The sequence below is a fragment of the Ylistrum balloti genome, unplaced genomic scaffold (assembly GCF_031769215.1).
Source record: "Ylistrum balloti isolate Yb309-2 unplaced genomic scaffold, AGI_CSIRO_Ybal_v1 Utg370840, whole genome shotgun sequence".
Classification (NCBI taxonomy): Eukaryota; Metazoa; Mollusca; class Bivalvia; order Pectinida; family Pectinidae; genus Ylistrum; species Ylistrum balloti.
The window spans coordinates 1915354-1935071 of NW_026782484.1; the positions used below are offsets into that span (position 1 = coordinate 1915354).

The following is a 19718-nucleotide window of genomic DNA, read 5'->3' on the forward strand; positions in this document are numbered from 1 at the left end:
AATGTCATAGGCCAAACTTCATCTTGCATGACACAGAACCAAAACTTCACACAACATATCTGTTCTCAGATCGTTGCACCCAGTGTATAGTCGAATTATAATACATATATTTTTAATATGGTACATATGAATGAGTTATTGTAAATAGTTTATTTTGGAAAGAATAAAAAATCCTTGATTAAATAGGAAAATATTTAATGAAGACAAATACAAGGATGAAAATAGACGTATTCAGAGTCGATAACGGGTGCACGAGTGGCTTTGTCGTGCGACATGTACGATGTTAGAAGGCACTGGCAATATCGGGTTAGCTCACGATCATCATCGGGAACACGAAACAGAATTCATATTTCCCGTTTTCATCCTTTAAATCCCACTGTACGTTTAAACTAATCTGAAATGGAAAAAAGCGAAATCCAGTTGAAAATAAAATCACATTGTCGAATTTAACACTTGTGATTTTCGACTTAAGCAGTGTAAAAATATGAACTTTTGAAGAAAGAATATTAAAATACATTGAACTGATTAATCAAATTATTTATCAGTTAAACCAATATAAATCCAAAACATTTGAATCCACAGACATTTTATTGATTAAACCACAGGGACCTGGGACGAACTCTGAACTCTTTACATGCTACATATATGGACCGTTGAGTTTCTGGTTAGGGTGAAACTGATTCAAATCCATGTAATTAAAACAGCATGTTGGAGGCCAACGTGTCGTGTTTGTTAACCTTACCAGTGGATATGTAGGAATGACGGCGAAGAACTGGACGTAGGAATATTTTGTTGAGCTATTGATGGGACACTGTAGGCCGGACTTTAAACATCCGTTTGAGTTCGGCATTGCAAATTTGATTGGTATTCCCGCCACTATTCCATATATTTCTGATGTAAGCTTTGAAGAGACGGCAGCTAAAGTAAGACAAAATGAAAAGGTCAACAAAACACGGGGAAATGTTTTAAATACGGAAGTAAAACTATCTTTTCTGATATAGGTAAAATGTTTTGCATCTTCGAGCAAAATGATAAACACTCAACGGAATATGTTTTTGTAATATTTGTTTAATGTTTTTCTTTTACAAAAAAACAAAATGATCAGGTGTTCACATAAGTATACCTCCATCGCTGGAGAGGAGGTATGTGGTCGATTATTTGAGATCTGTTCATAGGTTCACGATAAATCTTTTACACAAGCTTTTCATATTCAAAGTGGTCAAAGGTGACTCTTGACAGGTGACTTTGACCTTTAAACTTGACCACCAATATCGAATCAGGTAGGAACCTTGGTGGTATAGCGATATGAGCTGAATATGAACCAATTTTTTGGGGTTCATGAAATGTCTTATACACGTGTTATCGCGATGTGCGCACGCACGCATGCACATAGTGATTAATACCTAGCTCCTCTCGATTGACTTCTTTAATAGATTGATAATTCCATAAGGTGGATCATTGCCTACTGGTAATGTTAGAACATTTTTTCAGGGGAAATACCAAAGAGCATGCGGCATTTTAACTCCTTAAACAGTATAAGTTGTAATAATTGGGTAAAGACATTAATAAACATATATTTCTGTTCCTGGTGAGTGAGAAAACCATTTGGCAGTAATACTAGAATACTTTATTGACATATTGTATTTTAGGAAATCTTGTAACACGACAAATATTCACAGAAAAGTAGAGTTTATTAACATACAACTCCTATGTGTGGTGACTTAACTCAAATGAGTTGGTGGTCATTGTACACTTTTGCAGGTAAAACTTACGTGCTGTAAAGTTGACCGTGACCGTGACGTTCATTCCGTGCTTGAATTCGCATGGCTGTTTAGAACACGGGCTGATGTCTACACTGTCAATAGTTTTCGGGGCATTTTCTGATGTAACAAGAGAAAGGGTACAAATATTTTGTAGGAAGGAGCTTTAGACAAAACATCAACATTTCAATATATCTACTGCTCGATAAACATATGCAAGTGTCTAACCTCATTTGTGAAACGAAGAGGAGGAGTGCATTCGATTTGTTAAATGATAATTCATGGAATATGCAATATACACTGAACAACCAATATTTTAACTTCACCCCAGGTCACGTTTGTTTTGCTAGAAACTAGTATTTATATAAATCTACCCGATCTCCGATCTCCTCCTCTCCGATCTAGTCAACATCTTGTAACAAAGTTGTCAGTGCTATAACACTGCGGCTAGTGAGAAACGTGTCGACAAGTAAATACACTCGTTTTAGCCATTGTCAATTACATTTCATGTTGTCAATACAAGCTTTATCTTTTACTGCAAACGTGCTGTCGTTGCTTTTTGTTGTTTTAACAAAAATTTCGTAAACTCTGTAGAGATATATGTATGAAGATTGTACAATAGACACACGATTAAATTATACCTTTCAATACAAACTAGATAGAGATGAATGAGATAATGAAGAAAACAGCGTCATGCAACTATTTCGTACTTCTAGGACTTGTCTGTGATGATAAGGACCCTGATTTTAAATCCCAAGAGGTGAATGAGAAAAATAAAAAGAGATCGAAAAAACTGTAAAAAGCTACATTGAAGATGCACTTGCCCCATACATTTGTAAAAACAACGTCAGGTAAATGTATATATTATGGACCGTATTAATTATAAAAAAAATAATAAAAGCAGAAAGGAAATACGTGTATTTGCAAATATATCGTGTTAACCGTTCATTTAAGAAAGATACCGATAAATTCGCATTCGTTATTTATCTGAAATATTATATATGTGCTGATATAATGTTCTGAAGCTGTACAGTGTACTGCAGGCAGTGTGTTGTATTTTGAATAACATCTCGTTATAGGCTAAATTAACATGAAAAAATAAAGGATCTTCTTAGACAGGTTTTCGTAGACGTAAACAATTATTAAAATAACACAGTGGTAGATGATATCACAATATCTGTGAGTGTTGGCTTATTTACAACGGTACATGTACGCTATAACCCCTCCACCGACATGCACTTCCGGCAGCAACGTCATACGAAAATAGAACATTGTTTTTATTATGTCTTTCGGTACGTCGTGTTTGTTGGATTGTTCTTAAAATTTATCAGTCAAAGTATGTATAAACATTATCAAAAAATGGTAACACTATATTCTCAATACAATACAGAATTTTACTTGACAAACCACCGAAATGTATATTGCGTAAGCATTTTCTTCTATGCATAGCACAACGATTTGGGTCGGAACAGCGAAAAGGGAAAAAAAATGAAAGCTTACCACACGTTTTAAAGTTGATTGGTTTTGCGGTACAGATGGCCAAGACGGTAACGGCAATGACCGTACAAGTTAGTACTGTGAGAGACATATTGTTGGTGTCAGCTGCGTAGGATATAGTCCTCAAGTCGCCTCCATCGTCTATATATATATGGGTGCCCCGGCCGACCTACTTCTTAACCCATGGTACTGTCTTTTGTCGAAGCGGACACTAAATCGCGCACGACCTTTTCGGAGTGTTCACATCCGGTTCAGTGACGCAACTTGAATTGTTTTTCCCCCCAAACATGATAATATATTGTAGATATCGTTAAATTCCTTAACACGAATAATATATCTGTCGCACATGACTGATGATATTAAGGATTTTTCACAACCAGTTTGTGAATTCAATGTTTACGTTTTGATTTATCATGTTCTACGAAAACTAACCGGTATCTCGTAATTCCACATATAATTTCAATGCAGTATCTTTATACAATTTACTATCGATGAATTATAATTGTATTTTTAATATGTTTAACTGTTTTGCTGTTTTCTTTATTATCAGCAAGATGAACTATTTTATCAGATAAATGACATTATCTAGATTTTAGAGTGTTTGTTTCCTGTAGCCTCCTTGTGTTACGAGATTATTCTCTAAATTTACCCACGTCTCAGATTATATTATTGACCAAAGATAACTCACACGTATGGTGGTCAACAAACGACAACAACACTTTAGTGATTTATCAGTAGAGAGAATGAATAATAATAATGAAAAAAAAGTAAATTAAAAAAAAAAGATAAATCATTCCTTTTCACATTTTATATTACTTGTTTCCAGCAGGATAACATTTATGCTAAGCCGTTACACTCCCTTTTACCAGTCTTAGAATGTGATTCTGAGAGAAAGCACAACAGGGAATATATTTTGACTTCCCGCAAATAGCCGGACATCCATCGTATACTGTATTGAATCTTTGTATGACTTATTAGGGTATGAAGCTAGTTTTAAATCTTTTTCCTATCTGAGGAAACGAAATAAACCCCTATTCTTTTATAAGTTATATAATGAGAAAACTCAGTAATTCCCTACTGATACTAACTATTATTAACTGTACGCTCTGGCAATATCATCTATTGTTAATTGTTGGAATGCAAACTAATTAATTGAAATCTCGACTTTATAAGATGCACTATTAAACTCATGTTTTCTTTTTTAAAAAAATTTAAAATCTTTTTTAGATGTGTTTTATTTTTGAAAACTTCCTGAGAACAATTCTGAAGATAAAGAAAACTTGCCATTTGAAATTGTTCGACTAAAATATCTGCGTTTTCACTATTATTTCACTGTAAGAGAGTTACAGAATTCTATTTTTTTTTCCTATTTAATTACTCTCCCATCTACGTTTGATGCGATTTTTAAAACGCCATATTGTCTTTAAACTGTACGCCAAAACACGCTCTTGTGTGCAAATTACGAAATGCGTACCTTTGTGCAAGACCTAAAAGTTATAGGCAAAGAGTGGGAATTCAATAAGGTGATTTACATCTGATAAAACACTTAGCATACTAATTACCACACCCTAACAAACAGTAGACTGATAGAAAAAAGTGTTCTCTATGACTTGATGAAATATCAAATCTCATAAAATATCTCTTAGCATGATTTAATTTGTAACATACCGTCAATTATTATATAACTAAAGCTGAATGTTTAAATTTCCATTTCGCGTTTAATCTTGCAGTTATTCACTCAGTGCAGACTAGGAGTTTGGTTCGAGAGGAGCCTGGTATTGAGATTTCTTATCCTGTGTTATATGTTAAGGATGCCGAATATAGCTCTAGAAATAGATTTCTGAACCTTTAATAGAATATTATCTAACATAATATCAACCTTGTTACTATATCTGTTGTGGAGGGCGAGTCGGTAGACTCCTACTTCTCCGTGATATTGACTTATAATTTACAAATAGACTGGTAGTATCATAAGATACACGTATCAGTAAAATTATAAGAGCTGTTAAATTGTGTAATCATTTAATGTTACTTTACGTTCTATTGATATCCACAGTCTTTCAAGATCAGTTTGAAAAGTTGGCTGTAAGAATATCAGATAGACGGTAGATCATTTAACTTACTAGCTGTAAGAATATCAGATAGACGGTAGATCAATTAACTTACTAGCTGTAAGAATATCAGATAGACGGTAGATCAATTAACTTACTAGCTGTAAGAATATCAGATAGACGGTAGATCAATTAACTTACTAGCTGTAAGACTATCAGATAGATGGTAGGTCCATTAACTTACTAGCTGTTAGAATATCAGATAGACGGTAGATCAATTAACTTACTAGCTGTAAGAATATCAGATAGATGGTAGATCAATTAACTTACTAGCTGTAAGAATATCAGATAGACGGTAGATCATTTAACTTACTAGCTGTAAGAATATCAGATAGATGGTAGATCAATTAACTTACTAGCTGTAATCAATTATCAGCTGATAGACGGTAGATCAATTAACTTACTAGCTGTAAGAATATCAGATAGACGGTAGATCAATTAACTTACTAGCTGTAAGACTATCAGATAGACGGTAGATCAATTAACTTACTAGCTGTAAGACTATCAGATAGACGGTAGATCAATTAACTTACTAGCTGTAAGACTATCAGATAGACGGTAGATCAATTAACTTACTAGCTGATCAATTAACTTACTAGCTGTAAGACTATCAGATAGATGGTAGATCAATTAACTTACTAGCTGTAAGAATATCAGATAGATGGTAGATCAATTAACTTACTAGCTGTAAGACTATCAGATAGACGGTAGGTCCATTAACTTACTAGCTGTAAGACTATCAGATAGACGGTAGATCAATTAACTTACTAGCTGTAAGACTATCAGATAGACGGTAGATCAATTAACTTACTAGCTGTAAGACTATCAGATAGACGGTAGATCAATTAACTTACTAGCTGTAAGACTATCAGATAGACGGTAGATCAATTAACTTACTAGCTGTAAGAATATCAGATAGACGGTAGATCATTTAACTTACTAGCTGTAAGAATATCAGATAGATGGTAGATCAATTAACTTACTAGCTGTAAGAATATCAGATAGATGGTAGATCAATTAACTTACCAGCTGTAAGAATATCAGATAGATGGTAGGTCCATTAACTTACTAGCTGTAAGAATATCAGATAGATGGTAGATCCATTAACTTACTGCTGTAAGACTATCAGATAGATGGTAGATCATTTAACTTACTAGCTGTAAGAATATCAGATAGATGGTAGGTCCATTAACTTACTGCAGTAAGTTTCATTTGATAATCTCTCTTGTTAGAAAAGACAGCTTATTGTAAATGTACCTAAAGATATATGATGGTAACACTAAAAAGAATCTGAAACTTTAGTTTTTGATCAAGTGACGATTTTTGAAAAGTTCTAATGTAGAATGTAATTGAACAGCCAAAATAAATATGTCCTGCACTCCTTTTACCACTACTGGCGTCGGAATATGCTTACAAGACAATATCTATTTTCACTCATTATTCTTGATATCGTTCGTGAGAAACGGGCAACCTTTGTTATTTTCTGGGTGATATTTTTCAGTAAATAAACTCGTGCATTAAAATGCATTAGAATGCAAAATGTGAGGATATATAAATGATACGGATCACAAGACAGTATCGATCAGCGTCACTAGTGATGGATTATAAGGCTTGTTTACATCCCGATCTGGTTTCATTTTTGACTCTTTTTTTTCAATTTTGATTTGCTGCTGTCGCTTCCTAGATTTCAACACAATATGCCCTTAGCATCACTGACGAGTCCTAGACAGACGAATCAGCTGAGTAATACAGCATCAATGACAAGTACTAAACAGACGAACCAGCTTTATGATACAGCATCAGTGACGAGCCCTAGACAGACGAATCAGCTTTATGTTACAGCATCAATGACGAGTCCTAGACAGACGAATCAGCTATGTGATACAGAATCACTGACGAGTCCTAGACAGACGAATCAGCTTTATGTTACATCATCACTGACGAGTCCTAGACAGACGAATCAGCTTTATGATACAGCTCAATGACGAGTCCTAGACAGACGAATCAGCTTTATGATACAGCATCACTGACGAGTCCTAGACAGACGAATCAGCTTTATGTTACAGCATCAGTGACGAGTCCTAGACAGACGAATCAGCTTTATGATACAGCATCAGTGACGAGTCCTAGGCAGACGAATCAGCTTTATGTTACAGCATCACTGACGAGTCCTAGACAGACGAATCAGCTTTATGATACAGCATCACTGACGAGTCCTAGACAGACGAATCAGCTTTATGATACAGCATCAGTGACGAGTCCTAGACAGACGAATCAGCTTTATGATACAGCATCACTGACGAGTCCTAGACAGACGAATCAGCTTTATGATACAGCATCAGTGACGAGTCCTAGACAGACGAATCAGCTTTATGATACAGAGTCACTGACGAGTCCTAGACAGACGAATCAGCTTTATGATACAGCATCACTGACGAGTCCTAGACAGACGAATCAGCTTTATGATACAGCATCACTGACGAGTCCTAGACAGACGAATCAGCCTTATGATACAGCATCAGTGACGAGTCCTAGACAGACGAGTCAGCTTTATGATATAGCATCACTGACGAGTCCTAGACAGAAGAATCAGCTGAGTGATACCGTTGACTTCATTATTCGGCACTACTGTATTTGATCTCAAAAATGTTGAAAGGTTTATTTACTTATGTGTTTTTTTACAATACACTTAGAAAAGGATTTTGTAACATACAATGTAAGCATTGAAAACACAACCAGTACAGTAAAATTTAGTAAATTAAACACGGATGAATCGAACACTGTTGAATCGAATTTAAAAGTGAACCTGAGTGTACTTACTCGGCAGTGTTTAGGTAGGTTATTCATTGGTTTCGTTTCTAAAATCGATCCCGTATCAGTAGAGTACCAGTGCCTTAGTAACTTGATGTTTGTTGTTGGTAGAGGAAAGGACTTGATCATTAATGAACTCTTTGTACTCAACACTGAAATCTGAATACGTAAACTTACATCCACTTTATTGTAAAAATCACACGATCTTATATACAGTGTACTGTACAACATTCATTTTAAGTGCAGCACTGACACAGACTATAGTATAGTGTACCTTATCAATACAGATTTAGAATAAGATGTAGTAGAGTTGAATGATGAATTCAACTTCACCTTACGGCTAAGTAATGAATTTTGGGGGAAATCATACTTAGTCGAATTAATTGGATTTCAATGATATGGTTGTACACTTTTAGAGTGTTGCAGACGTTGTAACTCTGCGATGTTGTTCATTCATAAACTATTTTGTTCAGACAGTCATTGCCTAAGCTCTCCATCATTTCCTAACTTATCAAACTTTACCAACAGCAAACGAGTTTTATTACCATCATTAGATATTTAAATCACTCTTGGTCTGTCCGTCTGTCCTTAAACGATTCTTACTATCGCTGTATCTTGAGATTCTGAAATACTCGACAGACCTTTACCATATTTCATTTGTAGTGTCCTCATGGTCACTAGCTGAGCTTTGTCTATTTTGCGACTAAAAGAAAAGTCGATATGATGCCATTTTGGTTTCTTACAGTAAAACACTGACTGTATCTTCCCCAGATTTCTTACGCATGTTTCCTTTGGTACCTTCTTGTGCCCATTTGATTTTGAGACTGATTAGGTAAACAAAATGGTTGACAAGCGGCCATATTGGATTTGAACTTCGGAAGTTTCTTATCGTTATTTCTTAGGAAATGTTGGATGACTCATTCTCAGATTTCATTAATAGGCTCCCATTAGTCCCTTGTTTAACCCTTTTGATTTTGGGGTTGTTCCGAGAAACAGAATAATTATTAGGCGGTCATCTTGAATTTTGAGTATTGAATATTGTTATTTTTATTTGAGAAGTACTGGATGGATCTTTCTCCTTGGTCCATAGTTGTGCCGTTTATTTGGGACTGATCAGAAAAAAACAAAATGGTGACAAGCGGGCCATTTTGAATTTTAATAATAAAAGTTTGTTATCGATATTTCTTTGTAGATATTGAATATATCTCTCTAAGATTTCACATGTAGGTTTTCCTTAGCGCCTTCTTTTACTCCTTTGATTGTGGGAAAACGAAATTGCCGACAGACGGCCATCTTGGATTTTGATTGTGAAGATTTGTAATCGCTATTTCCTCTGAAGTGCTGAGTGAATGCTTCTCGGATTTCACAAAATGGTTCCTCCTGGTCCCTAGTTATGTCCTTTTGATTTCGGGGTTAACCGGATAACTAAAGTGGCTGACAGGTGGCATTTTGGATTTTGACAATGAAAGTTTGGTATTGATATTTCTTGTTGTAGTCTTTCGATTTTGGTACTGATAAGAAAAGAAAGCAAAGTGATCGACAGGTGACGATCTCTGCATGAACAATGAAAGATTGTCTTCACTATTTCTTTGGAGATATTTTCAAATAGTAAAGAGCGAAAACAAAGAAGTGAAAAGAAGTCAAACTTTAAAAGTCAAAATAAAGATAATTTAATGTTGGTGGACAAAGATGTCGTCAGGATTTCGTTCTGCTTAAACATAGATTTCAATAGTTAGTTATGTCTTAAAGTTCAGTTGTCTTGTTCGTAAGATTTGTTTTGACAAATAAATAGTTGGGAATGAATTCATCTCTCCGAACATTTTAATTAAAATAATTAAATCTAATTTTTTAAAATGAATTTGATTAAATTAATTTGTTGACAATTAAAGTAATTCCTAAAATTCTTTGATTAACCTGTTTACAATGACACACCGTAGTATATCCCTCTGCTTATATACATATGTCTGTTCTTGTTTAACACAAACTTATTGCAATGTTATGTGTTTTAAAATAGTTGTTTCAAGAACATGGTTCAAATTTAGCTGCACTCCAAGTTTTGGTTACAGTTATATACTGTATATTCACCATTATGTTTGGTTAATGTCGACGCAGTGGTATCTTATAAATATTTATATACACTGGTTTGAGTTTCTAGAAGAACATCTTGTAAACTATATGATTCGGTAGTGTTGTAGTGGTAATTACAATTGTACATAACCTATATATTGTTTTCATCTATTCATATGTTGACGTTAAAATAATGACTATTTATCAGCATAAATAAAAACATTGTGAAGGTTAAATACTTTAGCCCTCTTTCTGTGAAAGGTTGAGTAATCATGAACGAGGGGGTGACTTTCAACATAGAGAACTCGCGAAACATCAAAATGATAAAAACAGGGTCACGTTAATTTTTTAACGGCCAAAGTTGGAAAAAAACGAGAAAATCGATATCTGTACATATGAATTGCTAACGTCTCGTATCAATGACAAAAAAAAAAAAAATAAAAATCATTGTACATGTATTATTTATTATCAACATAAGGACATATTAAAATTTTAGCGCAAAAATTGCACAATTATTGAAATATGCACATTTGTTTAACTTTACGTAATGTGACGTCGTAGAAAGAACATTTTCCCCAGAAAGAGTACAGTTTTTGCTATGGTCGAAACAATCGTCTTTTCTACAAAGGTAGCAAAAAAAAAAGTTCCTTCAACAATGTTGAATTTTAATGTTATTTATCCGAAATGGTTTAATAATTGTTTGATATAATAAGAAAAGACATTACAAGATTCACTTTTCTTAATCAATTACACGAGACTGAAAAGCATCCTGAATACTTGACGGCGGATGGTGCAAGAAGTAGTTGACACTGCAATTCAGTCCACGCCATGCTGAATGAACGAAGCTTGTAGGTTGACTGTTCAACGAAGCTGAAGTGATATTCAGTAAAACCGATTCATTTCACATCTATATAACGGTGAGTGAACATACCTGTACATATTTGTGATATTTAAACAAATGTTCCTGTCATGTTAGACCAATTGCTATTTTGTAGAAATAATTATAAAGATAAATTCGAAATTAATATCATCAATAAGAAATATTTCAGTTGTTACAAAGTCTCCATTTTCAATTTCAGACGATTTGTAGTTCATACTTTTTGTTCCGTTTTAACAGTACATGTATTTCAAATTTGATTGATAAGGGAACTGATGTATTCTAAACTTATTTAAAGCAAAAGAATTGAGCATAAGTTGCACTAAAATACTGCAACAATGCGATAAGGATCCGTAGTAACAAAAACTCGGAAACTGTTTCGGATGTATACATCATGAAATCCATTTATTAACAAGCTTTATGTGTATAAAACAAACATAGATATACGGAGTGTTTGGATTGTTGTCTTTTAGTGTCCAGTCTTTCAGCACATTTTACATGGTCGATGGACGTAATTATCCGATTGCTCCTGGGTAGGAGTCGGCTATACTTGCAGGCAGAACGAAACAAACCAAATCGTTTCCTTGATCATCCTTTAACTCCCATTTTACAATGAGTGTTAGCTAAAAGATAAGTTTGAATTAATTAAATACCAGTAGCCTCTGTCTACAAAACAGTACAAGTGCCAAGGTATATTTATCATAGGAAGCATTTAAATAATGTACATTGTATATGTAATGAAGTAATCCAATTATAGATGTTATGACACTTTCAGAATCTTCTTGTTAAGATATACCAATACGAGATTTGTTTCCAGATAACTATTAGATTACGGTTTCAGTACACAGGTTCGCGAATCGTTCCAGAACACATACAATGCTATAAAAAATTCTAAAGCTGTACTCAAAACCATTTCTCCAAATTGTTTAACTTTCATTCTTGTTATAAGAGCTGATAAAATACATTTCCTATGAACTTTCACCTGAATCACTTCTTACTCTGTACACAATTGTATTCATATTCTCTGTTGTATAGTCTAGACAATAATATATTTGTTTTCCAATGTTATGGTGTTTGCATGTCCTCATTGAGTTAACCTTCGATATAAATAACGGAGATTTATCCATGGATAGAAATGTAACAGGGAAACGTAAATTTTGTGATGCGGGTATGATTGATACTCGGCCATGTGTTGACATGTGTGAGGGTAAGATTGATACTCAGCCATGTGTAGACATGCGAGAGGGTAAGATTGATACATAGCCATGTCTAGACATGTGAGGAGGTATGATTGATACATAGCCATGTGTAGACATGTGAGAGGGTATGATTGATATATAGCCTAGTGTAGACATGTGAGAGGGTAAGATTGATACATAGCCGTGTGTAGACATGTGAAAGGGTAAGATTGATACATAGCCATGTGTAGACATGTGAGGGGGTATGACTGATACATAGCCATGTGCAGACATGTGAGAGGGTAAGATTGATACATAGCCGTGTGTAGACATGTGAGAGGTAAGATTGATACATAGCCGTGTGTAGACATGTGAGAGGGTATGATTGATACATAGCCGTGTGTAGACATGTGAGGGGGTAAGATTGATACATAGCCATGTGTAGACATGTGAGAGGGTAAGAGTGATACATAGCCATGTGTTGACATGTGAGAGGGTATGACTGATACATAGCCATGTGTAGACATGTGAGAGGGTAGAATTGATACATAGCCGTGTGTAGACATGTGAGGAGGTAAGATTGATACATAGCCATGTGTAGACATGTGAGGAGGTATGTTTGATACATAGCAGTGTGTAGACATGTGAGAGGGTATGATCGATACATAGCCATGTGTAGACATGTGAGAGGGTAGAATTGATACATAGCCGTGTGTAGACATGTGAGGAGGTAAGATTGATACATAGCCATGTGTAGACATGTGAGGAGGTATGTTTGATACGTAGCAGTGTGTAGACATGTGAGAGGGTATGATTGATACATAGCCATGTGTAGACATATGAGGGGGTAAGATTGATACATAGCCATGTGTAGACATGTGTGAGGGTATGATTGATACATAGCCGTGTGTAGACATGTGAGGGGGTATGATTGATACATAGCCGTGTGTAGACATGTGAGGGGGTAAGATTGATACATAGCCGTGTGTAGACATGTGAGAGTTAAGATTGATACATAGCCATGTGTAGACATGTGAGAGGGTATGATTGATATATAGCCATGTGTAGACATGTGAGAGGGTAAGATTGATACATAGCCGTGTGTAGACATGTGAGAGGGTATGACTGATACATAGCCGTGTGTAGACATGTGAGAGGGTATGATTGATACATAGCCGTGTGTAGACATGTGAGGGGGTAAGATTGATACATAGCCGTGTGTAGACATGTGAGGGTATGATTGATACATAGCCATGTGTAGACATGTGAGAGGTATGATTGATACATAGCCGTGTGTAGACATGTGAGAGGGTATGACTGATACATAGCCATGTGTAGACATGTGAGAGGGTATGATTGATACATAGCCGTGTGTAGACATGTGAGAGGTATGATTGATACATAGCCGTGTGTAGACATGTGAGCCGTGTGGGGTAAGATTGATACATAGCCGTGTGTAGACATGTGAGGGTATGATTGATACATAGCCATGTGTAGACATGTGAGAGGTATGATTGATACATAGCCGTGTGTAGACATGTGAGAGGGTATGACTGATACATAGCCATGTGTAGACATGTGAGGGTATGATTGATACATAGCCGTGTGTAGACATGTGAGAGGTATGATTGATACATAGCCGTGTGTAGACATGTGAGAGGTAAGACTGATACATAGCCGTGTGTAGACATGTGAGAGGGTATGACTGATACATAGCCATGTGTAGACATGTGAGGGTATGATTGATACATAGCCGTGTGTAGACATGTGAGAGGTATGATTGATACATAGCCGTGTGTAGACATGTGAGAGGTAAGACTGATACATAGCCGTGTGTAGACATGTGAGAGGGTATGACTGATACATAGCCTTGTGTAGACATGTGAGGGTATGATTGATACATAGCCGTGTGTAGACATGTGAGAGGTATGATTGATACATAGCCGTGTGTAGACATGTGAGAGGTATGATTGATACATAGCCGTGTGTAGACATGTGAGAGGGTATGACTGATACATAGCCATGTGTAGACATGTGAGGGTATGATTGATACATAGCCATGTGTAGACATGTGAGAGGGTATGACTGATACATAGCCGTGTGTAGACATGTGAGAGGTAAGATTGATACATAGCCGTGTGTAGACATGTGAGAGGTAAGATTGATACATAGCCGTGTGTAGACATGTGAGAGGGTAAGATTGATATATAGCCGTGTGTAGACATGTGAGAGGTAAGATTGATACATAGCCGTGTGTAGACATGTGAGAGGTAAGACTGATACATAGCCGTGGATAGACATGTGAGGGGTATGATTGATACATAGCCGTGTGTAGACATGTGAGAGGGTATGACTGATACATAGCCATGTGTAGACATGTGAGGGGGTAAGATTGATACATAGCCGTGTGTAGACATGTGAGAGGTAAGATTGATACATAGCCGTGTGTAGACATGTGAGAGGTAAGATTGATACATAGCCGTGTGTAGACATGTGAGAGGGTAAGATTGATATATAGCCGTGTGTAGACATGTGAGAGGTAAGATTGATACATAGCCGTGTGTAGACATGTGTGAGGGTATGATTTATACATACGCGTGGGTAGACGCGGTTTAGAATTTAAAGTTGTTACTGAACGGATACTTACTGAAGGGTAAAGTTTTAGTACAGGGATGTAGTTTCTGTAGATATTGTTGGAATTGGCGGTAATTGGACAGACCACATTATTATTTGCGCAACTATTTGATGTCATGAATGGTACAGGAATTGCACCAATGATTCCGTGAACAGACGTTGTGACATTATTTGTTGGCACATCTGTAAAATAAATGAAATTTCTAGTATTAGAAATAATTATAACTCGCAGGAAATATTTTAACTGTCTTTTAATGAGCAATTAAGGCTTCAAAATGATATTTTTCTTTACCATTTCCACATTTGTTTAGAGCAATAGATTTTGGATTTCCACACAACACCTCTTGGAGGCCTTGGCCTACTTAACTGATGTTAAGGACAACGTTAGCCACAATTTTTGAAATTCTTGGCATACTGGTAAGTCTACCTTTCACAACATGTCTTAATTGCTTTGAAAAAACTCTATGTCGTTATGTTTAGTTTCAGTGACATACGTGAGCTTGCCTAACTTCCCTGCCTAGAAATTGGGCTTTATATTTGCACTATCTCCTTCCGTCAGGGCAATATGCAAAACCGTGTTGGAGTGACATTTCCTATATCATTTGAAATATTACCACCTTTTGATGGCAGCATGTCGCCTAGTGTGTGGTTCTTCCTTTGACCCCGATCATAAGAATACAAACTCGATGTATCTTTTAAGATAATTCTTCCTTTATCATTTGGCCTAGTGCCGCCATAGTTGCATAATAGATACATATTAGGTTGGGAATTCTTTTGCGCCTTAAAATGCTGACACTATAACCTTGGACTTAACCTTTGATAGATTGTCCAAGCCATATTTCTAACTCAGTGCTACTAATATTGCTCAATAAATGTGCATTGATATCGCTCTGTGTCATGTGTTTACATTCATCACGGCAGTGGCACTTACAATTTTTTAAAGGCACTGATAATGTCTTTGTCTACTGCGAACATTCTTTAGCGACAGCCTTTTCGGAAGTTGCCATATTAAAGCGATCTGAAGTAATTCTTTGGCGACATCTGTTTTGGACCCGGTCTACTTACTTGACTTGAAGTAATTCTTTGGCGACATCTGTTTTGGACCTTGTATACTTACTTGACTTGAAGTAATTCTTTGGCGACATCTGTTTTGGACCCTGTATACTTACTTGACTTGAAGTAATTCTTTGGCGACATCTGTTTTGGACCCGGTCGACTAACTTGACTTGAAGTAATTCTTTGGCGACATCTGTTTTGGACCCGGTCTACTTACTTGACTTGAAGTAATTCTTTGGCGACATCTGTTTTGGACCCTGTATACTTACTTGACTTGAAGTAATTCTTTGGCGACATCTGTTTTGGACCCTGTATACTTACTTGACTTGAAGTAATTCTTTGGCGACATCTGTTTTGGACCCGGTCGACTAACTTGACTTGAAGTTAGTTGTTAGTGACCCCTGTTCTAGAGCTTACTTTACTTACTTGACGTAAATTCAACCTCTACTGACACATTCGTCCCCCGGATCAAGACGCATGGCTCCTGTGGACATGGGTTTACCGTTATCCTAGTTATTCGACCTGACGTTGATCCTGAAATGACACGGAAACGAGTTTATATTACATGTATGTATGTATGTATGTATGTGTGTGTGTGTGTGTGTGTGTGTGAGGGTGTTTGTGTGAGGGTGTGTGTGTAAAATAATACACAAATATCAATTTCTCAGAATAATCACAATTCAATTTCAAATTTTAGAAAAGCAGGATTGCAAAATATGAAAAAGTGAAAGATCTACACGGAGAGTCTTGAAAAGTACAAGAAGAATGAGACCACGAGTTCGGGAAGAGTAAGCATCTTCTGTTTCATCGACGACACTCAATGTAAACCTTGTCAAATGGAGTAAGTAATGTCATGCTCCCAAAAGAGCACTCGGGGTAAACAACATTAGAATCAACAGGCAAACTAATGAGCTTCAAACATGTCCAACTTCATATCTCAGAAGGAAAAAGAATTTAGGTAAATAATTTCCAAATGAGATTAATATGTCGACGGTGAAACTTTACCATCGTTTTTATCAACCCATACGTTTTGAAGCCGTGTGTTGTGAGTTTATCTGCCGTGCTATTGAAAACAAGTACATGAATATCGATCAACTGCAACATGTATGTGAAAACCATAACTTCAGAAATAGACACTAAATTTACAATATAGGATTGGAAATCGTCGGGGTTATCATAAAGCTTGGTACAAAACTATCCTTGGTTATTTCGTTTTAGGAAAAGATTGAGGTAAGCGGATGAGGTAGAAGAGACTACCCTTTCCTTGATTTCCGATTCTGGAGGGTATGTACAACGGCCATAGCAAATAAATTTCTTATTATTTAAAGACGTCAGTGATATATATAAAAGTAAAACTGAAGGACTTCGCAAGGTCATTGTTAATCTTACATAAATTTAGCTTTGTACGTAAATAAAAAACAAGACTGTCAAAAAGAGCCATACCGCCAAACTCGACCAAGATACTGTGAACCAGATTATTTTCTTCCTTTCATCTTCCTCTGTTTTATTTCTCTTTTGATTTAGATTCGCTTTAGTATAGTTAACAACTATATATTTATATTACTTTTCTTTGAAAAGAAAGCTATTGTAACAAGAAAACAAATATGTCCGTCCAGTTTGGAATTAAGTATGATAGTGTATAGATCGCAAAAATCTAAAAAAAGAAATATTTCTAGAATAGAGTAGTAAAGATTGATGAAAAACTCTTTAGAGTTTATTTAAAAAAAATCGCATACCACTAATTCCGCTTCTTGAGTAAACAGTTTCACAATGATAATATAACCCTGATTTGATACCATAGTTTACATTACGAAAAATGCGCAGTCTTCATTCAACCAGAAAATATCTCTGATATTATATATATATTCCTGGAGTGATTTTTTATATAGTACGTCTGTTGTCAAAATGAAATAGCAATTTAAAAGAATTGAAATGCTTCGTATTTATCAACACCGCACGATGTAAAATTTATGAATGAAAACAATTCAAATTTCTTGCTCGTTCACATTTTCTTATTCAGCTATTCCATTGTGGAAAACAACGAATTTTGATTATGTTGAAATTACCTGAGCCAAACTATTGAATGGTGATTACAGTCCTGGTATTTATGCAACAGGAATCATTACTCAGGAAGAATTGCATGGTAAGAAATATGCACGTCCAGTAAAAGTCAAGACTACATGAGGAACATACTCAATTATTACACATAACCTGGTCTTATTCTCGTTGTACTTCTTCGTGAGAGTCCGTGTAGATATCTCTTTTGTTCATATTTCGCCTTAGTTTTTAATTTCTTCTACTCTTCCAGCTGGTTGCTTGAGAAGGTACAAATCACCATTTAAATTGTTATCCATACTAGCAACACGCCAATATAAAAATCCCTAAATTTCCAAATAATAGCAAATGGTCAATGCTTTCGTGACAGAATATCTAGATTTTTCACGGGTGCAAAGCAAGAGTGAAAAGTGTCAGTATATCCTGTCATATGAGTACACGAACAGCTGAAATACCAATACCTACGAGATGCTCTACCATGTTATGCTGTTATCAGATACGCATCACAAAACTATTTTAGATACCAAATAAGTGAAAACCCGAAATGTTGACGATGTTTGTCGAAAATCCAGTTCATTCAACCTTCACATCATAAAGAATGTGGAATTAAATGTCTGAATTGACAAATTCATATATTTCACTGGCAAAAATGTAATAAAAACGTCTTTTTTTGGAATCTTGAGTTCATTATTTGAAAAAATAAGATAAAGAATGTTGTTTATGAAGATAAAGACTTACCACAATCTTTGTATGTATTAACAGCGTTTATGGCAGAGAAGGTAGCAACAACAAGCAAAATGGCCAAAGTATTCATCTTGCAGGCCGGTTTGAGACTCGAACAGATTTTCAATATATTTATATGGTCTGATGTCTGGAACGTGAGATGGTCCGATTACTCAGGTCAGCATGATCGGTTCTTATTTGCTTATAAATGTGGCGCGATGTTTCGCCCTAGTTAAGGTAATCCCCTAGCTAACCTTATCGGTGATGGTGTATTTCTATCACACCGAACTGTTGACGGGTGCCAACCGGATATTGTTTATGTAAACACAGCTCTAGAATGATTGCGATAAAGAGATCGAAAATCTTATGTTCCCCTTAAGAACTTGAACTCGTATATCACCTGTCTTGTCATCTCGTCAATTTTGCAGAATACCCTCTATTATAACATTGACGACTGTGGATTTTGAGCTTAAATTCTTTCTGAGGCATTTCAGTCGTAATGCTGTAATTGTGACCTTGAGGTATACCTACGGTGTATATGATACTGTGTGAATCAAATACATATAGCTAATTCTTAGATATATCAAGACGATCAGATAGTAACGAGATTGATGAATCTACGTCCCGACCACCGCACTAGTATAACAAGATGGATTAAAATAGTTAAAAAGACTTTTTTCATTAAAATATTCATAGAACCTGTCACAACTTCAATTTTCAAACAAAAGATTAAAAACACAAGCTTTACAGTTTACAAAAACAAGGACATATTCTTATGATATATCAATATACTTATCAACTAAAATATTTGAAATACCAACTAGTGCATATGTTATGAATCATGATCAACCTCATTGTATATTTATATATATATCTCTGAAGTAGAAATATGGTCATGCGTAGATATAAACATTGTTTTTCTTAGATTACGAAGTCGTCGTTTGACGTT

The 19718-nt window shown here is 35.6% G+C and overlaps 1 protein-coding gene across 1 annotated transcript; it reads right to left on the reverse strand.

The window, feature by feature from the left end:
* Positions 1 to 178: 178 nt before the first annotated feature.
* Positions 179 to 18860, reverse strand: LOC132558921 (uncharacterized). The gene is made up of 8 exons (XM_060223537.1): positions 18785 to 18860; positions 16418 to 16525; positions 14949 to 15118; positions 11651 to 11746; positions 3261 to 3426; positions 1773 to 1880; positions 743 to 918; positions 179 to 394 (listed from the first exon to the last, which is right to left on the reverse strand). Exons 1-8 carry the CDS (start codon positions 18858 to 18860, stop codon positions 308 to 310), a joined length of 987 nt encoding a protein of 328 aa, XP_060079520.1. The 3' UTR covers positions 179 to 307.
* Between the last annotated feature and the right edge of the window lie 858 nt (positions 18861 to 19718).